We start from the raw sequence: 17,615 nt of genomic DNA on the forward strand, positions 1-17,615 counted from the left end.
ATTTCCCGAAGCTCTTTCCAGAGCACCACGCACCACAAATCCTGCCAGTTTGCCTCCTTCTCCCCGTTACCCCGCGGCTTTCTCTCCTCGACGTGGCCGGACCCCTTCCCCGCTCACTGCCCGGGCTCGGCCGAGACGAGGCGAGCGGGGAAACACCCGCAAAACAATATCCCGCACTCTCCAGCTGGAAACCGCTGCTTGGCGGACCCTCCCTCCTTGGGTCACCCCCTTTCACGGACGGCAGCGGGTCAGGGTGTGTGTGTGGGGGGGTGAGATTCGAAGGGGGGAGCGGTGGGGCAGCGGGACCCCCGCGGCCCGCAAAGGGTTAAGCCTTAGCGCCCCGCATGGCCCCGCGGCGGGGATCCAATAGGCGTGCGGGGTCTGCCCAATGGGAGTGAGCGGGGCCGGCGCTGTCAGGCGGAGGTGAGGGATGAGAGCGCAGCCGGGAGAAAAAGGAGAGGGCGGGAGCGGGGCGGGACAGAGCGGGAGGAGGAGGAGGAGGGAGGCAGAGCCCGGCGGAGGAGGGAGGCAGCGCCCGGTGGTGGAAGGAGGCAGCCCCCGGTGGTGAAGGGAAGCAGCCCCCGGTGGTGGAGGGAAGCAGCCCCCGCGCCGCCAGGGACCCGCGGCGGTGCCCGGAGGAGCGCGTCGCGGCGGTCCCCGTCCCTATGGGCGGTGTGTCCGGCAGCAGCGGCTCAGTGAGGCTGCCCCCGCTGGCGCCCGCCCTCCCGTCGGCAGAGAAGGGCCCGGCACCGGCGCGGCCCCGGCCGGCGATGCGGTCTCCCAGCTGAAAGCGCGGCGTCTTCTCTCTCTTCTCTCCCCTGCTCGCCCGCCCGCCCGCCCGCCGGGTCATGGCCGTCCGCGGCGGCAGCGCCCTGACGCCTTTCTCCATCCAGGCCATCCTCAACAAGAAGGAGGAGCGCGCCCGCCACGCCGCGGGACGGACGCAACCCCCGGGGGCAGCCGGCGGCTGGCGGCTTTGCGGTTCCGCCGAAGGGCCGCCGCTCCCCTCGCTCGCCGCCACCCCCCGTGCCCCGGCCCCGCGGACGCCGGCGGGCTGGGACTCGGATTCGGCGCTCAGCGAGGATCCCGAGGGCGAGCGGCGAACCGAGGAGGAGGGAGCCGGTGGCAGCGCCCGCCCCGCCGAAGCCGCTGGTGGGGGGCGGCCGGCGGAGGAGGAGGAGGAGGTGCGGCCCCCGGAGGCTGCGGAGCGGGACACCGCAGGGCTCAGTGACAGCGAGATGTCCGCCGCCGTCTCAGGTAGGAGGAGAGCGGGCGGGAGGTGATGGGGACTTTCCACCGCTCCTCCGGGGTGGGTAACGGGCCCGGGCTTTGCGGGGGACAACAGTCCCCGAAAAAAGTCCCGTGGGGCGCGGGAGGTCGGAGCGGGGAGACCCTTTGCCAAGCTGAGCCTGCTCCGTGGGAGGGTTTAAAAGAGGGTGAGGAAGCTCGGCTGCCGTCGGCGGAGGGTCCTGGAGCGGTTCGGTGGGACCTCCTCCCGCCCCGTCGCTGCGCCCGGGCGCTGCGCGGGTGCGGAGAACTTCGGGAGAGGGTCGCGGGGAAGGTGGGTGTCGCGGAGCCAGCCCTGACGTCCCTGCTCTCGCCATGCCCGCAGATCGCAGCCCGCCGGAGGAGGAAGACGGAGCAGGCAAGTGCGGGAAGCTGCTGCCAGGGGAGGAGGAGACGGCGGCGCCGAAGCCGCGGAAGAAGCGCTCCCGCGCAGCCTTTTCCCACGCCCAGGTGTTCGAGCTGGAGCGGAGGTTCAACCACCAGCGGTACCTGTCGGGACCCGAGCGGGCCGACCTGGCCGCCTCTCTCAAACTCACCGAGACTCAGGTGAAGATTTGGTTCCAGAACCGCCGCTACAAAACCAAACGCCGGCAGATGGCCGCCGACCTCCTGGCCGCAGCCCCCGCCGCCAAGAAGGTGGCCGTCAAGGTGCTGGTGCGGGACGACCAGAGACAGTACCACCCCGGCGAGGTGTTGCGGCCGCCCTCGTTGCTCTCCCTCCAGCCCTCCTACTACTACCCCTACTACTGCCTGCCTGGGTGGGCTCTGTCCACCTGCGCCGCAGCCGCCGGCACCCAGTGAGGGCCACTCGTACATCCCCCATCTCCCCCCTCCCCACTGGCAGCCAAGAGATCTTCTTTCTGTCCCCCCTCCCCCCATCCATCCATCCATCTTCTCAAATCCAGAGCCCCAGCTGCAGCTCTCAGTGCCTTGGACAGTATTTATTATTATTTTATTGTTATTTTTATTATTAATATTATTTGGACGGTTCCTCACCCTCTCTTCTTCCAACGTAGGACTTTTCAACTACCCCTACCCTGACCCCTTACCTTGTCCCCACCCTACCAGCCAAGGACTCTCGCGATTCGGCACGACTAGTTCATGGTATCCATGTTGTCAGTGTGTTTGGTGTAGACTTTTTGTTTGGTTTGTTTCTCTTCGGATTGGTAGAGACTCGATCTTGTGTGGCAGAAAGCGAGAGAGAAAAGGAAAAAGAAAAAAAAAAAAAAAAAAGAAAGGGGAAAAAAAACCAACAAAACCCAACTCTCCAAACAAAATGCAGCTCAAAAGAGGAGATCAAGGACTCCTTCGGTGGATTGTAAGGAAGATTATTTTTTACATCTGTTTGAGTCTTTGGTATTCCAACTCGTTGCAAACTGAGTGTGCATTATATGGTGCTGAATGTAAAGAAGGCTCTTTCAGAACCCCCCTGCTCTTGTTACCCGTGTTATTCCTGTACTCCATGATCCCTGGCAAAGGATAAATGTCACAAAAGGGTGAGACTTGTATCGAAACTCCAGACTTCTTTTCCATTTTTTTTTTTTTTTTTTCCTGAGATCTTTCCGTGTTCGGGGAGGGAGGAGTTACGGATTTTTCGCACTTTCCAGTTGTATTAAAGTTGTTATTATTTTTATATTCAATGTGAATGTTTCTAGTCAGGCTTTTTAAGAAATCGATGTAACGGGAAATTTTCATGCCATCGGTGCCTTTTACAGTTCTTCTGCAGACCTCTCCTTCAGGGGCGTGGATTTCTGTTTTCTCAGCAATATAATTACAGTCTCTTTCTTGCAAAGTAACCTCATTGCTTTTTTTTTTTTTTTTCTTTCCCTCCATGCTTTTTTTCCCCCCCTATCTCTTTTAATGGCACTGTGCACTCAACTAGATTATTTACTTCAAATGAATTGTGAATGTTTGTAAGCTACCGCTGTAATTTTTTTTTTTTTAATTTATAAACTTTAGTTTAACACTTACCTCTGCCCCTGGTGTCATTTCTGACAGCAGACCGGATTTTTTTTTTTCTTTTTTTTTCTTCCACACGGCCTTTTCTCTGCGGCAGACTTCAGACTGGTAGTTCAGGCCATGTCACTCATTTTCCCTCTCTCACGGAGGCTATGGGAGGAACTGGCAACTTCAGCAGTGAGGTCCTGGGGCCGGTCACCTCAGTGGAAAGCATAGGAGACGAAGGGGTTCGGAATCCTTCAGGATTTTTTGGATAACGCGTGTCCAGGATGGAGCGATTCCCCCCTCCTGCCGGGACCGCTGGTCTCACTCACGGCTGCCCGGGGAGGGTGAGGATGCGGTGCTGTCGGAGCAGCTTGGGGGACATCAAATCGGTTTTCAAACCTTGCCAGCTGCCGGGGACGGTGCGTAGGTCAGCGATTTGCTTTCCCAATTCTGGAACCTGCCGGAGAAACCGGGGCCGAGGGGCCGTGGGCAGGCGGAGGCTGCGGCTGCTGTTGTAGGACGGGGCTTCGCAGTCCTCCTCGAAACGGCCGAGGTTGTTTTAATCCCGATACAACCTCCATAACCGCTTGGGGCAGCCTCCCGCCTTCTACCGAACCCTCTCCGAGCCTCCGCGGCGAGCCCGGGCCCCCGGCTCCGTGCTGGCAGCGCATCCCCTCCGCCAGCTGCTGTCCTCCGGGTACCGGTGGCCGGAGCTGCCGGACAGGGCGGGCAGCTTGCCCTGCTCCACTCCAGGAGCCGGGGGATGCTCAGATGGATCCGAGCCGCTGGTAGCTGCTGCAGTTTCTCCGTGCCGGTGGAGCCCTCTCACAGCATTGCCGGGCACCGCCGGTTCTCCATCGCCTCCGGCTTCTCCGCCGGTTCGCACGGGCTTCCCTCCGGCCCCAAGAGGCGACCGAGCTGCTTCCTCGTCCTGGCCCTCCCCGGTTTTTAACCTCTCTCTCCCCTAGGCTTGAGCAAGCAGAGCTGCGGGATGGGCGCGCTGCCCTGCGGGGGGATGCGCCCGGGCTGGCGATCCCGGGGGCATCCCGAGGGCGTGGGGCGAGCTCTCTGATCCCAAAGCCCTCGGTCGTCGTGGCCCCAGGGTGGGGGGGTTGGACTGGTTTGGTTTTGGTGGGGTTCCGCCAGACGGGTCATCAGTCCCGCCGGCCAAAAGCGCACTGCAGAGCTGCGGGTCCTAGCTCGAAACTTCCGCAGCGCAGACCTTGGAAGATATCGGAGAATTGGCATTTATTAGGCCTGATCCTGAAACCTTTTTTTTTTTTTTTTTTTTTTTTTTTCCATAATTTCTTCTATTTTTCATTTTTATTTTAAATATTCTCTTCCTCCTTTCCCACCTCTTTCTGTCCTGGGAAAATGAAAGTTTTGGATGGCAGGAGCAGGCACCGCCTCCCCCGCCGTGCACTTGCGAAACCGAAGAGGAGCCCCCGCTGCCCCGCAGACAGCTCACTTTGCTCTTTTTCTTCCCCCTGGGGATGCTTGTCTGCCTCGCAGCCCCCTAAAAGGCTTCCCACCCCATCTCTCCCATTCCAGCCTCGATGGGACACTTCAGGACCACCGGGATTTGGCCCCGGCAGGGATGGTTTTCGGCGAAGCTGGTTATGGTTCCTATCGGGTTCTGGAGAGAAAGGATTATTTCGACGATTTTTTTTTTTCTCTGTAGGGCACCGTGTTTTATCATTTTTCTTGAGGCTTGCTGGCGGATATAGGGCTGTAGGAAACGGAGTGATATGAAAAGAAAGAGTCGGTCGTTAGAGCCTCCCCGGGGTTCCCCCGGTTGAAACACTGAATATCAGAAGCAGGATAAAGCGTGAAGTTCTTTTTCTTTGAACCCGGTAAAACTAAGGTGCGTTATACTCGAGAGAGAGAAATTACAGAAATAGAGGATCCGAGTGAATATACTCGGAATTTTAGGGTTGTGTTTGTACCTAATATTCACGCACTGAGAGTGTATTCGTTTGACGTTGACAAAATCCGATATTTCAGAAACGTCAGTAATTTGCATCGGGAAAATTTAAACGCTAATTTGTTGGGATTTTTACAGGAATTTAGATGCGTTTCTACTCCCGTTTTTACTCACAATTTTTACGTTTTGAAATATAAAGCAAACGCTCTGAGTCTTTTTGTCTTTTCTCAATGAGGAAACCCTTAGGAACCCGCGCGTAATTGTACCAAGGCCAAAGGAATTGCTCTGGATTTTCGGCGTTTAAGTCATCAGCAAATCCTGGGCTCTCTTCATCCTTCCCCCGAACACACATCCATCAGCACATCCCCAGCAGCATGGAATAATCTCTTTAACGATGTCCTGACTTCGGCCTCTCTCCCAAACACCGAGTCCGCACAGAAGCCGTGGGAATCATTTTCCATGCGGCCATGGACAAGCTTCAGTCTTAAAGAGGAGAAAACAGTCGCAATAAAAAGAGGGAGAGAGAAGCTACAAGAAATTCGGTTGTAGAAATGTAATGTAAATTGTGTATATCTTTGCATATGTCTCCATAGGCGCCTGTGTATGTGTGTTAAACACTCACAGGAGAGGAGAACACCCTGCAAGCGGGAGGTTGCCTATATTTAGATACCTCCCGCTCTTTCACAGGGTAATAAAACAGGAAACCACGTTGATTTCCCCACCACCGCCGCACACACACATAGGTTTCTCAGGTAGAAATCAGCCACGCTTCCCCGGGAGAAGGAGAAGCGGCGAAGGATGCTGGAGAACAAGGCAGTGCCCTCAGCACCTGCCCGGCCTCCCAGGGGCTCCGGGGAGCAAGGGCCAAAGGTGGCCCGGAGGTTAAGGGCCTCTTCCCGGCAGGCCTGGAGTTTTGGAAGACACTTTTCCGCTCCGCTTCTCCTGTCAGTGGGAAGGCGACTCGCCCCGAAGGAACAGGGAAAGCTCCTCCGCCTTCCCGGCCGCTCCCTCGGGGCCGCATCCCCAAAACTCCCGGAGCAAGCAAACCCATCCGCTCCGAGGGCCTCGCAGCCCAAGGCAGGAAGGTTTTGGGCTTTTTTGTTTGGTTTGGTTTGGTTTGGTTTGGGGTTTTTGTTTGTTGGTTGGGTTTTGTGTGTGTGTGTTTGAGGGTTTTTTTGTTTGCTTGTTTGGTTTCCCCACCCCACCACCTCCCTCCCCCCAGGTGATGGCCATCTTTTTGTCCCAGCCGCAGGCTTGGGAATGCTCCTGCTCCTCATCTATCCGGAAAAAAACAAAAGCAGGCTCTGCCTTCGCCTTGTTCGTTGCTGCGAGGAGAGATGCGATTAACCAGAGAGGAAAGTGAACCTTTCCCAGCCGACTCACAGGGTGCTCAGCACCCGGGATTCCTCACTGCTCCAGTCTGGGGCACTGCTCCCTCCTCCGAGGGCGAGCAGAGACATCGGTGGGTGCGGAAATTCCGCCCAGAGACCCCCGGCCCCGCTGGGGCTGCTGCCTGCGGTGCCCCCCGCCCCGCTCTGCCCCTGCAGAGCCGCGGATCCCGCCCAAAGGTCCGCGGGAGCGGGAGGATTCTCACCCGCAGGTGGGGTTTGTCGTTAACATGGTCTATATTTATGTTGCTTTTTTTGTTTGTTTATTGGGATGGTCGGTTTTTGCTCGTTTGCTTTTATTATTATTTTGGGGGGATTAGTTGATTTTCTGTTTTGTTTTGGGTGTTTTTTGTTGTTGTTGGGTTTTTCGTTGGTGGTTTTGAGGTTTTTTTTTCTGTTTTGTTTTGGTCTTGGTGGGTTGGTTTGTTTTGTTGTTTGTTTGGGGTTTTTTTAGGGGAAGAATTTTTTTTCAGGGATAGAATTTCGGCAGTCCTGAGGCAAACTCTCTCCCTCCAGAAGGATGGAAGGAAGAAAAAAGGCGAGTTCAAGCCGGGCCCTCCTGGGAGTGGGGTGTGGCGATACCCGGAGAGGACCAGCAGCATCCCGAGGCAAGCCCGGGGCCAGGGCTACCCTTCTCCCTTCTGCCCTCGCCCTGCCCGGCTCCCAGCCGGCTCCCTTGGGGGGTCTGAAGAACCTCCCCATGCTGTTTCTCCAGCTCTGTAGTGGAGCTGGGAAAGGTGTTAGGCACAAGGCTGGTCCCAGGTGATGTTGGCGATGAATGCAATTGTCGGGACACTCCTTACAAATGAAATAAAAAAACAATATGGGGGAGCGGTGGCTTCAGAACTGCAGGTTACACCGTTTGGGGGGCTCTCAGCTGCTCCCATGGCTTTTTGCCTCAAATATGAGTCGATAATAAAGAGGAAGGGCACTTGGGCTCCCGAAAGACACCGCTAGAAGCCAGCAAGGGTGAAACACGACTGCAGCAACCCGGCTCTGGGACCGGCGGGGGGTGAGGGATGGGGGTGAGGGTGTGCATGTCTGTGGGGCTGCCCCACCGCTGGCCACGGGCGGAAAGAGACCTGCAGGGGCGACCTGCTGTCTCCAAAGGGCTGTAAGTTGCCACCAGGGATGGTGATTGATGTCCTTCCCACCAGAGTGGGAACATGGCTATTAATAAAAATACATATCTAGGTAATAGCAGTGCCCGTAGATATTTCAAACATCTTAAAAATTTCTTCCTTTCTTCCTTTCTTAAAGAATTAAAAAAAAAAAAAAAAAAAAAAAAGCGTTGGAGCTATAAAGGCTACAGTCAGCCTTTTCATGCACGACCGATTGACAACCAAAAAAAAAAAAAAAAAAAAAAAAAAAAAAAAAAAAAAGTGTTTCCACACGACAAAGAATGGCCAGAAACCCATAAAACGGGTGCAAAGGAATAGAAGTGACTGATTTTCAGCTTTTCGGGGCCGGACGGCATCCCCGTGCTGGGAGGGAGGCCCGGGACAGAGGGGCGGCCGGGTTGGGGGGTGTGGGGTGAGTGGCCACGGGCCGGGGTGAGCGCCCAAGAGGCAGGAGCTCGCTGCTCGGAGTGGGGGGGACTCGGGTTACTGCTTTATTTCCTAAATTGTCCTGAGGGAAAACCAAATCCTGCGAACGCTGATGGCTCGCATTGCTCTGCCCGTTGTTTTCCCTGAATTTCGGCTCATGAGGATCCTGCTTGGCACTGTTGATCTGCTCCCCCTTGCAGTGAGACCCCCCCCCCCCCTCCCCAACTTGCTTTCCACTTGGAGTAAAAACTTTGCCCATGGATCTACGTTGCTCTTAAACCGTCCGGGAAAACCCTTTGTGTCGCAAAGGATTGGAGTGATAATTAGGGTTGAAATGCGCGTGGAGAGGACTAATATTATTTTTGGCTGGTGCGGGAATAATACAGATTTGCAAAGTGTAGGAATAAAGCCGGGGTAGGCTGGGAGGAAGGGAGGGAGGGCTGGGAGGTAGTTCTGCCTCTTGCCGCCAGCACTCGGGATGGATGGAGGGGTTTGTGCCGGGTTCCTCTGTTCGGGACAGCCAGAAGGGACGGGTCTTCTCAGGGATTTGGCTTTATTGCGGTAAAGGGGGAAAAGGGGGTGGGAAGGTGGGAGGGACGGCGGGTTTTGCAGCACCGGCGAGGAGCCACGGGGCCGTTCTGATCCGGGGGTGATGTCGGAGAGGATTTAGGGAGGTGTCCGCTCATGATACTTCTAAATGAATGCAGCCAAGAAATATTTTTAAATTGAATAATAATAATAATAATAATAATAATAATAATAATAATAATAATAATAATAATAATAATAATTTTTTTAAAAAAATAGAGATGGTACGTATTTCCCTTCAATTGAGAATAAATAAATAAATAAATAAATAATAAAACCAAACAAACGGAGAAGGAATTTGTGCGGACATATTGCAATTTCCCAGCCATTACAAGAAAAGAATATAAGTGCTCATTAACACTTTTCTTGTAATGGTCATAAACGCTACTCCGCAGACCGTCTTTTTGCCAGGCGACCGTGAAAGTTCCTTCGATTTGCCTAAAATCCGAGCGATTTATCGCATTTAAAAAATAAAATTTCTGGAAGAAACTGAGGGTTTTCTCGCTCTTAGGGAAAAGCTTTTTGCTCGGTGCTGTAAAAAGTGCGATTTGCGCCGAGGATCCGAGGCCCCTGAGAGGTTGTGCTTAAATACATGTCCGTGTCAGGCCGTGGCTGGGGGATCCCGATGGTACAGTTTTACCAAAAATACCTCCAAAACATACTGAAATATCCACTTCGGTGGGGTTTTTCTGTGTATGCGTGTGTGGGGTGTTTTGTGTTTTTTTGTTTGTTTGTTTGTTTTGTTTTTTGGGTTTTTTTTTTTGGTTTTTTTTTTTGTTTGTTTTGGTTTTTTTTTTTGGTGTGGTGTGGTGGTTTTTTTTGTTTGTTTGTTTTCGAAAAATTATTTTGCTGAAGAGAGATTAGAAACGAAGGAAGAGGATGCAGGGGGAAAAATATCTACCGCAAGCACTCGCCATTTTAAAAGGAAAAAAAAAAAGACATTTTTATCTTACAAAAAAAATTATATGCGACCTCTGCAAAGTCGAAATTACTTGTAAGCCGATCCCGCCTTGGGAAGAGCGGTGGCAAAGCGCTCTTGCCAGGCAGAGTCTGTGGGAGGGAACGGGGGCTGCGAGTGGGGGAGCGCGGCGGGGCTCCCCCAGGAAAGGGGAAAACGGGTCCTCTGATGTCTCCTCCTGCCAGGAACCACGGGAGATGCAACCATGTCCCTGGCAGAGAACATCTCCCAGGATCCCTCCCAGCAGGGTCCAATCCCCACTATTTCTCCCCTGTCCTCCGGGAGGTGCCCGCTGGTTGTTCGCCCTCGCACCCCTCTTTCTCCCTGCAAAATCCGAGCGACCCAGAGCTTCTTCCCTGCCCCATCCCCCCGTGAGCAGGGCCACGCAGGCTGGGGACACGGCGGGCAGTCCCGATGCCTCTCCCGGGCCCTGGCAGCTCCCACCCGCGTCCCGGCAGGGAGGGATCTTCTCAATGCCAGGCCTGTGTATTTGTAGTTTGATTTCGCACGTCAAGGATAATTTCTTCATACAACTTAATGGACGCGGCTTGACATCCATAATGATCGCTAATCATTCAAATTATTTTTGCTAGCGCCCAGACATGTTCCAGTTGTTGTGATAGATCGCGTTTCACCCATAATGACGGACAATTACCATTTCTAATTCGCCGGCTTTTGACACCTAAATCCACCCACCATATGTGGCTTGAAAACGCGCCGGGCTCGGCGGCCAGGCCCTGATGACATTTGCAGCGAGAGGAGAGAGGGGCACCTGGGATGCCACCACCACTCCCACCCCCCCCAGAACTTCTCCAAGCCGATGGAACTCATCCCCGGGCTGAGCCATCGCAGCACCCCCCAACCCCGCAGCCCTCCCGAGCTGGGTTCGCCCTCGGGTCCCTTCTACACCTCGGCTGGATGCGGGAGATAAAGAGATCTCTGCGGGCTGTTCCCGTCCCGCTGTCCTTGTCGCAGAGTCAAGGCAGGCACATCCCTGCGTTTATTTGTGCACCTCTCAGGGCAGGAGAAAAGCCCTCATCCTCCTCCTCGACGTGACGATGGCATGGCCTCGAATTGCCCCCGTCCTGCACAAATAGCCGTAAAATGGGTGCGGAGTGCTTTCCATCCCATCCGTCGGCTTTCCTGGGGCGTTCATCTCCACGCAATTCCATGGAATTGCGGTGCAAGGTCTCTCTGCGGGACTCGATCCACCCGTGGGGGCACCCTCCCCTACACTGCTGTCCCCGGCCTCTCCACACCGGGACACGTTTTGCCGAAAGCAAGGGGGCAAGGATTTACCCTGAGGGGGATATTTTTTTTTTTTTTTTTTTTTTTTTTTTTAACCACTGAACGATCGGAGCTTGGGCGTTTGGTTAGGAGCCCCGCAGGACAGAAACCCAACATCCAAGGCGCAACGTCCCTGCTCAGTGCTGCAAGGCGAGAACCCTCACGTCTCTAAGCCCTAAATATTTCTCCCGCACTAACATTTAAAGACCCCCAGGAAGCATTTTCCTCGGCAGACATAAACTGACTGTGGGTATCGCAGCCAGAGCTGCAAGGAAGGGTAGGGAGGGAGCAGACAACGTCAGATCCTGACGCTCTGCTGCTCTCCCTCCAACGCAATGCTCACCGCAGCAGCCCGAGGCCTATCTAGAGCGACAGAGAAACACAGACAGGGTCACAGAAGCAAAGTCACGCGTGTTTCCCCACGGGACAAATCAGATCCGCCCGAGGGCTGCCGATCACTGGTCTGAGTGCCACACGCCCGAGTGTCACCCGGGGCACCTCAGTGCACTCATCCCCCTGTTGTGTCCCCTGAGCCCTTAGTATCAATCCACTCGTGAACTCGCCCGTCCCCGCAGACAGCCCCTCTCTGCCCTTTTGGGACATCGCTTCCCTTCATTGCAAAAGCTTAAAGCCCACCCAAACCCGACGGCTCCGTCTCAATACTGTTATTACTAAAAGTATTATTATTGTTGTGTTTCACCCGCGAAGTGGCTGCAGGGAGAGCGTGTGTGTCGTCGTCCCCCCCCGTGCTCCCACCCCTCGGAAGAGAAGGAGCTGGGAGGATGCTGCGGGGATGCAGACGGTGCGGGATGCCAGGACTCCCCCAGCCACTGTCATGGGCCGGACAGTCCTCACATTCCCCCCTCCAGGTGTCCCCGCAAGGAGCCAACACAGCCAGACCTGCCTCGGACAGGTTGGGGTGAGGAAATGCTTTTGTCTTTTAAAGGGGAAAAAAATGGAAGGATTTCTCCATTTGCTTTAAAACACGGACTAGGGGGATCACCCGTCGGAGATTTCCAGGTTCCCGGAAAGGTGTTATAATGAGGGGGTTTAATTCTAGTTTAACTTCTACAACATGTCTAAGGTGTTTATTGCAGTTTCCCCAAGAACTAAACGAAATACTTTCTCAGCCCTCGATTGCGAGGTAAAACCGATGATGGATAAAACCAGCAGCTGGCTCTCGGTGCCCTAATTTTTAACATTAGTGAGGCTGCTGTTTCCAGCAACCGGGAGCCAGAGCTGCTCGCCCGAGAAAGGAAAGATGGTTTGAGATGCCGCGGGTCGTGGTCGGACCCAAACACCCAGCAGAAGAAGGCAACGAGGTGGGCAGGGTCTCTGTATCCTCCCCGGCATGAGGGACTCCAACCCCATCTCTCCACGGGTGGCACCAGTCCCGATCTCTACAGCACCCCGAGGACCACCGAGGACTCGTACTGGTGTCTGCACTGCCTCAAATTCCTCCTCAACCTTCCTCGCCTCTCCCCCAAGAGATCTGCTCGGTTTTAGGTCAAGGGGAGAAGTCGCAGAGGATCGTAAATCGAGAGGATCAACAGCGGTCGAGTTGAGTGTCGTGTAGTGACAAGTAGTGACACGCAGTGCAAGTTCTGCTCGGTTGCAACTGGGAGGTTGCAGCTCCCCAGTGGGAGCAGGACTGGGGCTCAGGTGCTCAGAAGTGCGAGGAAAGTCACCAAGGACACCCCAGTGAGCAACCCCCAAACTCAGCAGAACAATAATTGTTAATGACCTTCACGTGTTTGGACATACTGGTGTGATTAAAAGGTCTTTAAAGTTTATTTCCCTTCCGAGACTCTGCCAGGTGTCAACTCCAGGCAGCTCCGTTTCTGCCGGGCTTGATCTGGGGAGGCTTTGCCACGTTTTAGATCACGTTTGCACCTTTTCCATTCTGACCTTCCGGAGCTCACCGGCTCTGATTGTAGCGAGATTTCTAAACCAGCCAACAAGGTAAGCCCATGGCATTTAAGGACTAATAAATTTTCCTGTTTATCTTTGGCGAAGGTGATGGGTTACTCTGTAACCTGCAACAGAGACAGGTGATATACCAATTTGGAACCAATAAACGAACAAAAAATCCCAAATCAACCTCAATTTTCTGCTAGGATAACCCCAATAAAAACAATGTGCCAGCGACAGGTCAGTTTCTCGACACCTTTGCAAGAGATGTATTTTAAAACTATCTTAACCCACTTTCTTGAACTTGGAAATCTCAGAGCTCTGAAAGGAACCAAGACCTGTTCTGCAGAGAGTGCTGCTTCTTTATTCCTTCTTCAGGGTATTTTTCTGAGTATTGTGGGAATACAGAGTGGGAACTCCTAGCTTTCCAGGGAACTCTGTAACCTGCAACAGAGACAGGTGATATACAAATTTGGAACCAATAAACGAACAAAAAATCCCAAATCGACCTCAATTTTCTGCTAGGATAACCTCAGGGAAATCAAAATAATGTGCCAGGGACAGAAGGTCAGTTTCTCCACACCTTTGCAAGAGATGCATTTTAAATCTTAACCCACTTTCTTGAACTTGGAGATCTCAGAGCTCTGAAAGGAACCAAGACCTGTTCTGCAGAGAGTGCTGCTTCTCTATTCCTTTATTTTCCTGAGTATTGGGGGAATACAGAGTGGGAACTCCTAGCTTTCCAGCAAGATTTCCACAGGGGTATCACGGGAAGCATAAAGTCCTCAGTGCCCCTTGCTTCTGTCCCCGGTCCCAGGAGATCCAGCGGAACCGGTCCGTGCTCCCGGCTGGCTCGGTACGCGGTGTCTGACACTGCCATCTTGTGTTGTAGAGTTTCAGCTATTATTTACAGAGCCTCTTAAATTGAAATGAAGAGGTGTCAGCCGCAAAGAGGTGTCAAGGTGTAGCTGAATCTGCAAAGGGAGATGACAAGAGCCCGTTATATGTAACAAACTAAATTTGAATATTTTACCTTCTAGCTGAAGAGCGAAGTTCAAGCAGATTTCAGGCTGCTGGGTCTTCTCGAAGGATGAGCAGGTTTTTCTCCATCTATCTTTCTTTGCTGATCTCTCCAGTGGCACTTTATTTCTAGTCAGGTTTACAATTCTCTAGAAGAAACTATCAGTGTTTATTCATCCCTTGTAGACACAAGCATTTAGGTCATGTCAATAGTTTCCTGCATATTTTATCCATTTTTTTTTTTTTTTTTAATTGCCACCACTGTAAATTCAAATAGATCCCTACAGACTCGCTGTGGAGTTTTGGTGAAGGGAGTCAACTGGGAAAACTGCATGAAAGAGAAGAGGAAAGGAAAATAATTCAAACGAGGCAAGACAAGGAAGTTTCACCAACTTAATCACCTGAATGGATTGGCACAGACACCTGGACAGTGAGAACAGATGGAGGTGAACAGAAGGTGAGAAACCTGCATTATACTTACTACTAAACACAGAAACATCTTGGGAGCTGGAAAGGGAAGGGTAAAATAGGGACAAGAGAGACATCTTTGGAAATGCAAAAAGGCTGCCAAACCATGTCTTTATTTTTAAATAATTTTTTTTTTCCTTACAGAGAAGGCCTAGTGGCATGTTAAAGAGAATGACACAAAGTTTATTTAATGCTTCCCGATTTTTTTTTTGTATGTTATGACCTAGATTACTTAAACACAGTTTTCTTTTTTAATTAAAATAAGTATAGATTGCGAGTCACTGTAACCTTTTAGAAGTATTAAAGTCATATAAGAATGGTGTAATTAGAGTAAGTGATGAAAACTTTCTGGTCAGAACTTCAAAACATGTCAAATTAATAAGGAACAACTCGAGTAAGGTGTTGCAAATAATGTTAATTAAAAATGTCCACGTGCAGTCCCTTTGAGGGCATGTGAATAAATATCTAACAGTTTCTATTGGGGTCTCAGTTTATACTGAAAATGAGGAAGTCTTTATAATTCATAACTATTATGGAGCCTTTATGAATGGTCTTTCTCATATTTCCCACTGGAAACCATTAGATAATCTGTTTTTATTATCCAGAGCCAAACATTTGGCTTAATATTTTTGTTTCAGAACAGACCACAGAATCATGGGGATAACAGCCATCTCATAATTTTTAGGGGTGCCTTAAAACCATGTACATTTATTCCTGTCTTGAGACTTTCTTAAAGTTATAATCTTTGATCCTTGTTCTCCTAAAAATGTTACCCAAGATGCTTATAAAACAGGCATTAAAAGAGTTTCCTTCTCTATGTTTCTTCATTAACCATCTACCTTACCACCCACCAACGCTGGGGATTTAAGAGTCTACATAATTGAGTCTGTAAATTAACAAAAAAATCCAGACAGCTGGAGCAAGCAAGCAGTAGATGGGACATTGGCCTTAATGTTCTCATATTAGCACATTAAATAAGCAGGAAGAGGGCTTTTAATTATGCCTGCTTTTTTTTTCTTTCTTTTTTTTCTTTCTTTTTTTTTTTTTTTCCCTATTTTTTTTAAATAGCAACAAGAGACATGTCTTTCCCTGACCTTTCTGCAAAGTCAATATATTTTTGAGGCCAAAGCTGAATTAAGAGAGGCAATGAAAGTGCAGAGATTGAAAGATTATTTTGAGTATCTGAGAAAGATTGCAAGGAGGAAGCAATGAACTTCAAGCACAATCCAAACTGGTGTTCAGTGTTCTAAACTATGAGTTGTTCAGTATTTCAAACTGACAGCTTGTAAATGGAAATTTTATTAAATGCAGAGTAATAAAATTTGGTAAGTTTCTGTCATTTTGGATTTTAGTGGCTCGGATTGAAGCCTCCAGCCTTTTAAAGCACAACTTGTACAAGCAGAGCTCTAAAGCATCCATCATCCTTAAATGTGTGCTTTTTAAAGCCTTGTTACTGCTTTTGCTCACAAAATGTCCTTGCCAGGGTCCAGGTCTGCATGTCTCGTGTCAGTGATAGCCTGACAGACTCATCCTTTCTCTGGTGTCTGCACTGTACATTGTATAAAACATCCTTCTCTTTATTCTCATCAGGCAGAAAATAAAACAGGGTTAGCAGTGATATCACCCTTCAGAGTTTCTCCTTTTATTTCCAAAAAAATTTCTCTCCAGGTGCATGGCAAGGTTCTGGCTCAAGGCTCCTTGGTTTGCACTCGAGACGGGCATTGAATGATTCAGGGTAAATGAAAATGTAATTTCAGCTGAAGATAAAATCTAGCAGGGAATATTTTGGAAAAATTTTTGCAGGACAAAATGAGATCAGTGGAGATCTCTGCTAACATTTTAATGGATGACCAGAGCTTGAGGAGAAGGCAGTTGTGCGTAGGCAAAGCATCTTGGCTGAAGAGCTCAGATGTTTATGAGAACAGTTTTATTCAGATTACAGCTGCCCCTGCAACACCAAAAATGAAGTGACAGAATTGCACAGCATCCAACAGGTTTGTGATTGCCAGTGGGGAGCTAAAATCCAGGCACTTCACTTGATGGGCTCCAACACTCACATGAGTTTGTGTGGCTGTGGGGGTGAGTTTATGCCTGTCCACTGGAAGGAACACCATCAGCATATAAGATTTTCTCCTAAAAATATATATATTCTAATTATAAGAAACCCACAGTATATCACTCCAAATATTTGAAATTTTGTTGCATGCTGAGAAAGATGAAAGAGCCAGCACATCTAATTTTCAGTCTGAGTTTCAGTGCTTGTGGTACTCTAAGTGTGTAATTTTTTTCATAGTATTTCATTAGGTCCATGAAACAAGCTGTGCAAGCTTTTCATTGATTTAATATGTTGCCAAACTGACCATGAATTTTAGTCTGCTTCTAACCAGCAAGAATTTTGCTGAGTAAAGGAAACCTATAAGATCTAACCCACTATTAGATGCTAAAAAGATATATGAGGGACTCCTCCAAACAGGGAATGTAATACCTAATCTTTCATTAGTAGGAGTTACATATTCTCAGAACCTTCTTTGCAAGGTTTCATCTTGGGTTTACTTGAATATAGGATTAGGTATGCAAATTCTATCACAGTTCTAGCTTTTAATCTTTCCTGGTGTGCTTCTCCTAACTGTCTCTTCCTTAATATTTTCTGTGTTCACTGAGTTGCTAATACATCTTTATAGCTTGGCTAAACGTAGATCTGAGATAATCATGCCAGAGCTACTCCAGCTCCATCAAGAATGCCTGTAGTTTTGGCAGCCATCAAATTTCCTGGGAGGAAATTAGTTTGGGAGCACACAGGCTAACACTGACTGAATGCATTTGGGGTGACTCATGATGTTTGGTACCCCACCAGAAGAAAACCAGTCCAAAGCAGGATTTTAAAAATCAGTTACTCATCAGTTGCTGCTCGTACCAATTCACAGATTATTGACAGTTATTTCTCTGGGGCTGTTCAGCCTGGAGAAGAGGAGGCTCAGGGGAGACCTCATCACTATCTACAACTCCCTGAAAGGAGGTTGGAGCCGGGGGGGGTTGGGCTCTTTTCCCAGGCAAGTCTCAGCAAGACAAGAGGGCACAAGAGGTCTCAAGTTGTGCCAGGGGAGGTTTAGGTTGGACATGAGAAAGAATTTCTTTCCAGAGAGGGTGATCAGGCATTGGAATGGGCTGCCCAGGGAAGGGGTGGATTCTCCATCCCTGGAGATATTTCAAAAGAGCCTGGATGTGGCACTCAGTGCCATGGGCTGGGAACTGCAGCGGGAGTGGATCAAGGGTTGGACTTGATGATCTCTGAG

The 17,615-nt window shown here is 50.7% G+C and overlaps 1 protein-coding gene across 1 annotated transcript; it reads left to right on the forward strand.

The window, feature by feature from the left end:
• The first annotated feature begins 494 nt into the window (after positions 1–494).
• Positions 495–2,933, forward strand: NKX3-2 (NK3 homeobox 2). Its single transcript, XM_071744276.1, has 2 exons — positions 495–1,257; positions 1,613–2,933. The coding sequence occupies exons 1-2, from the start codon at positions 849–851 to the stop codon at positions 2,086–2,088; spliced, it is 885 nt and encodes a 294-aa protein (XP_071600377.1). The 5' UTR covers positions 495–848; the 3' UTR covers positions 2,089–2,933.
• Positions 2,934–17,615: the final 14,682 nt, after the last annotated feature.

Source organism: Heliangelus exortis, chromosome 4, assembly GCF_036169615.1.
Source record: "Heliangelus exortis chromosome 4, bHelExo1.hap1, whole genome shotgun sequence".
In the NCBI taxonomy this organism is placed as follows: Eukaryota; Metazoa; Chordata; class Aves; order Apodiformes; family Trochilidae; genus Heliangelus; species Heliangelus exortis.

Bases quoted from the DNA above. Each gene is read 5' to 3' on its own strand.
- NKX3-2 (XM_071744276.1), top strand. From the start codon at position 849: ATGGCCGTCCGCGGCGGCAGCGCCCTGACGCCTTTCTCCATCCAGGCC. The intron at 1,258-1,612 runs GTAGGAGGAGAG...CCATGCCCGCAG, and splicing joins GATGTCCGCCGCCGTCTCAG to ATCGCAGCCCGCCGGAGGAG.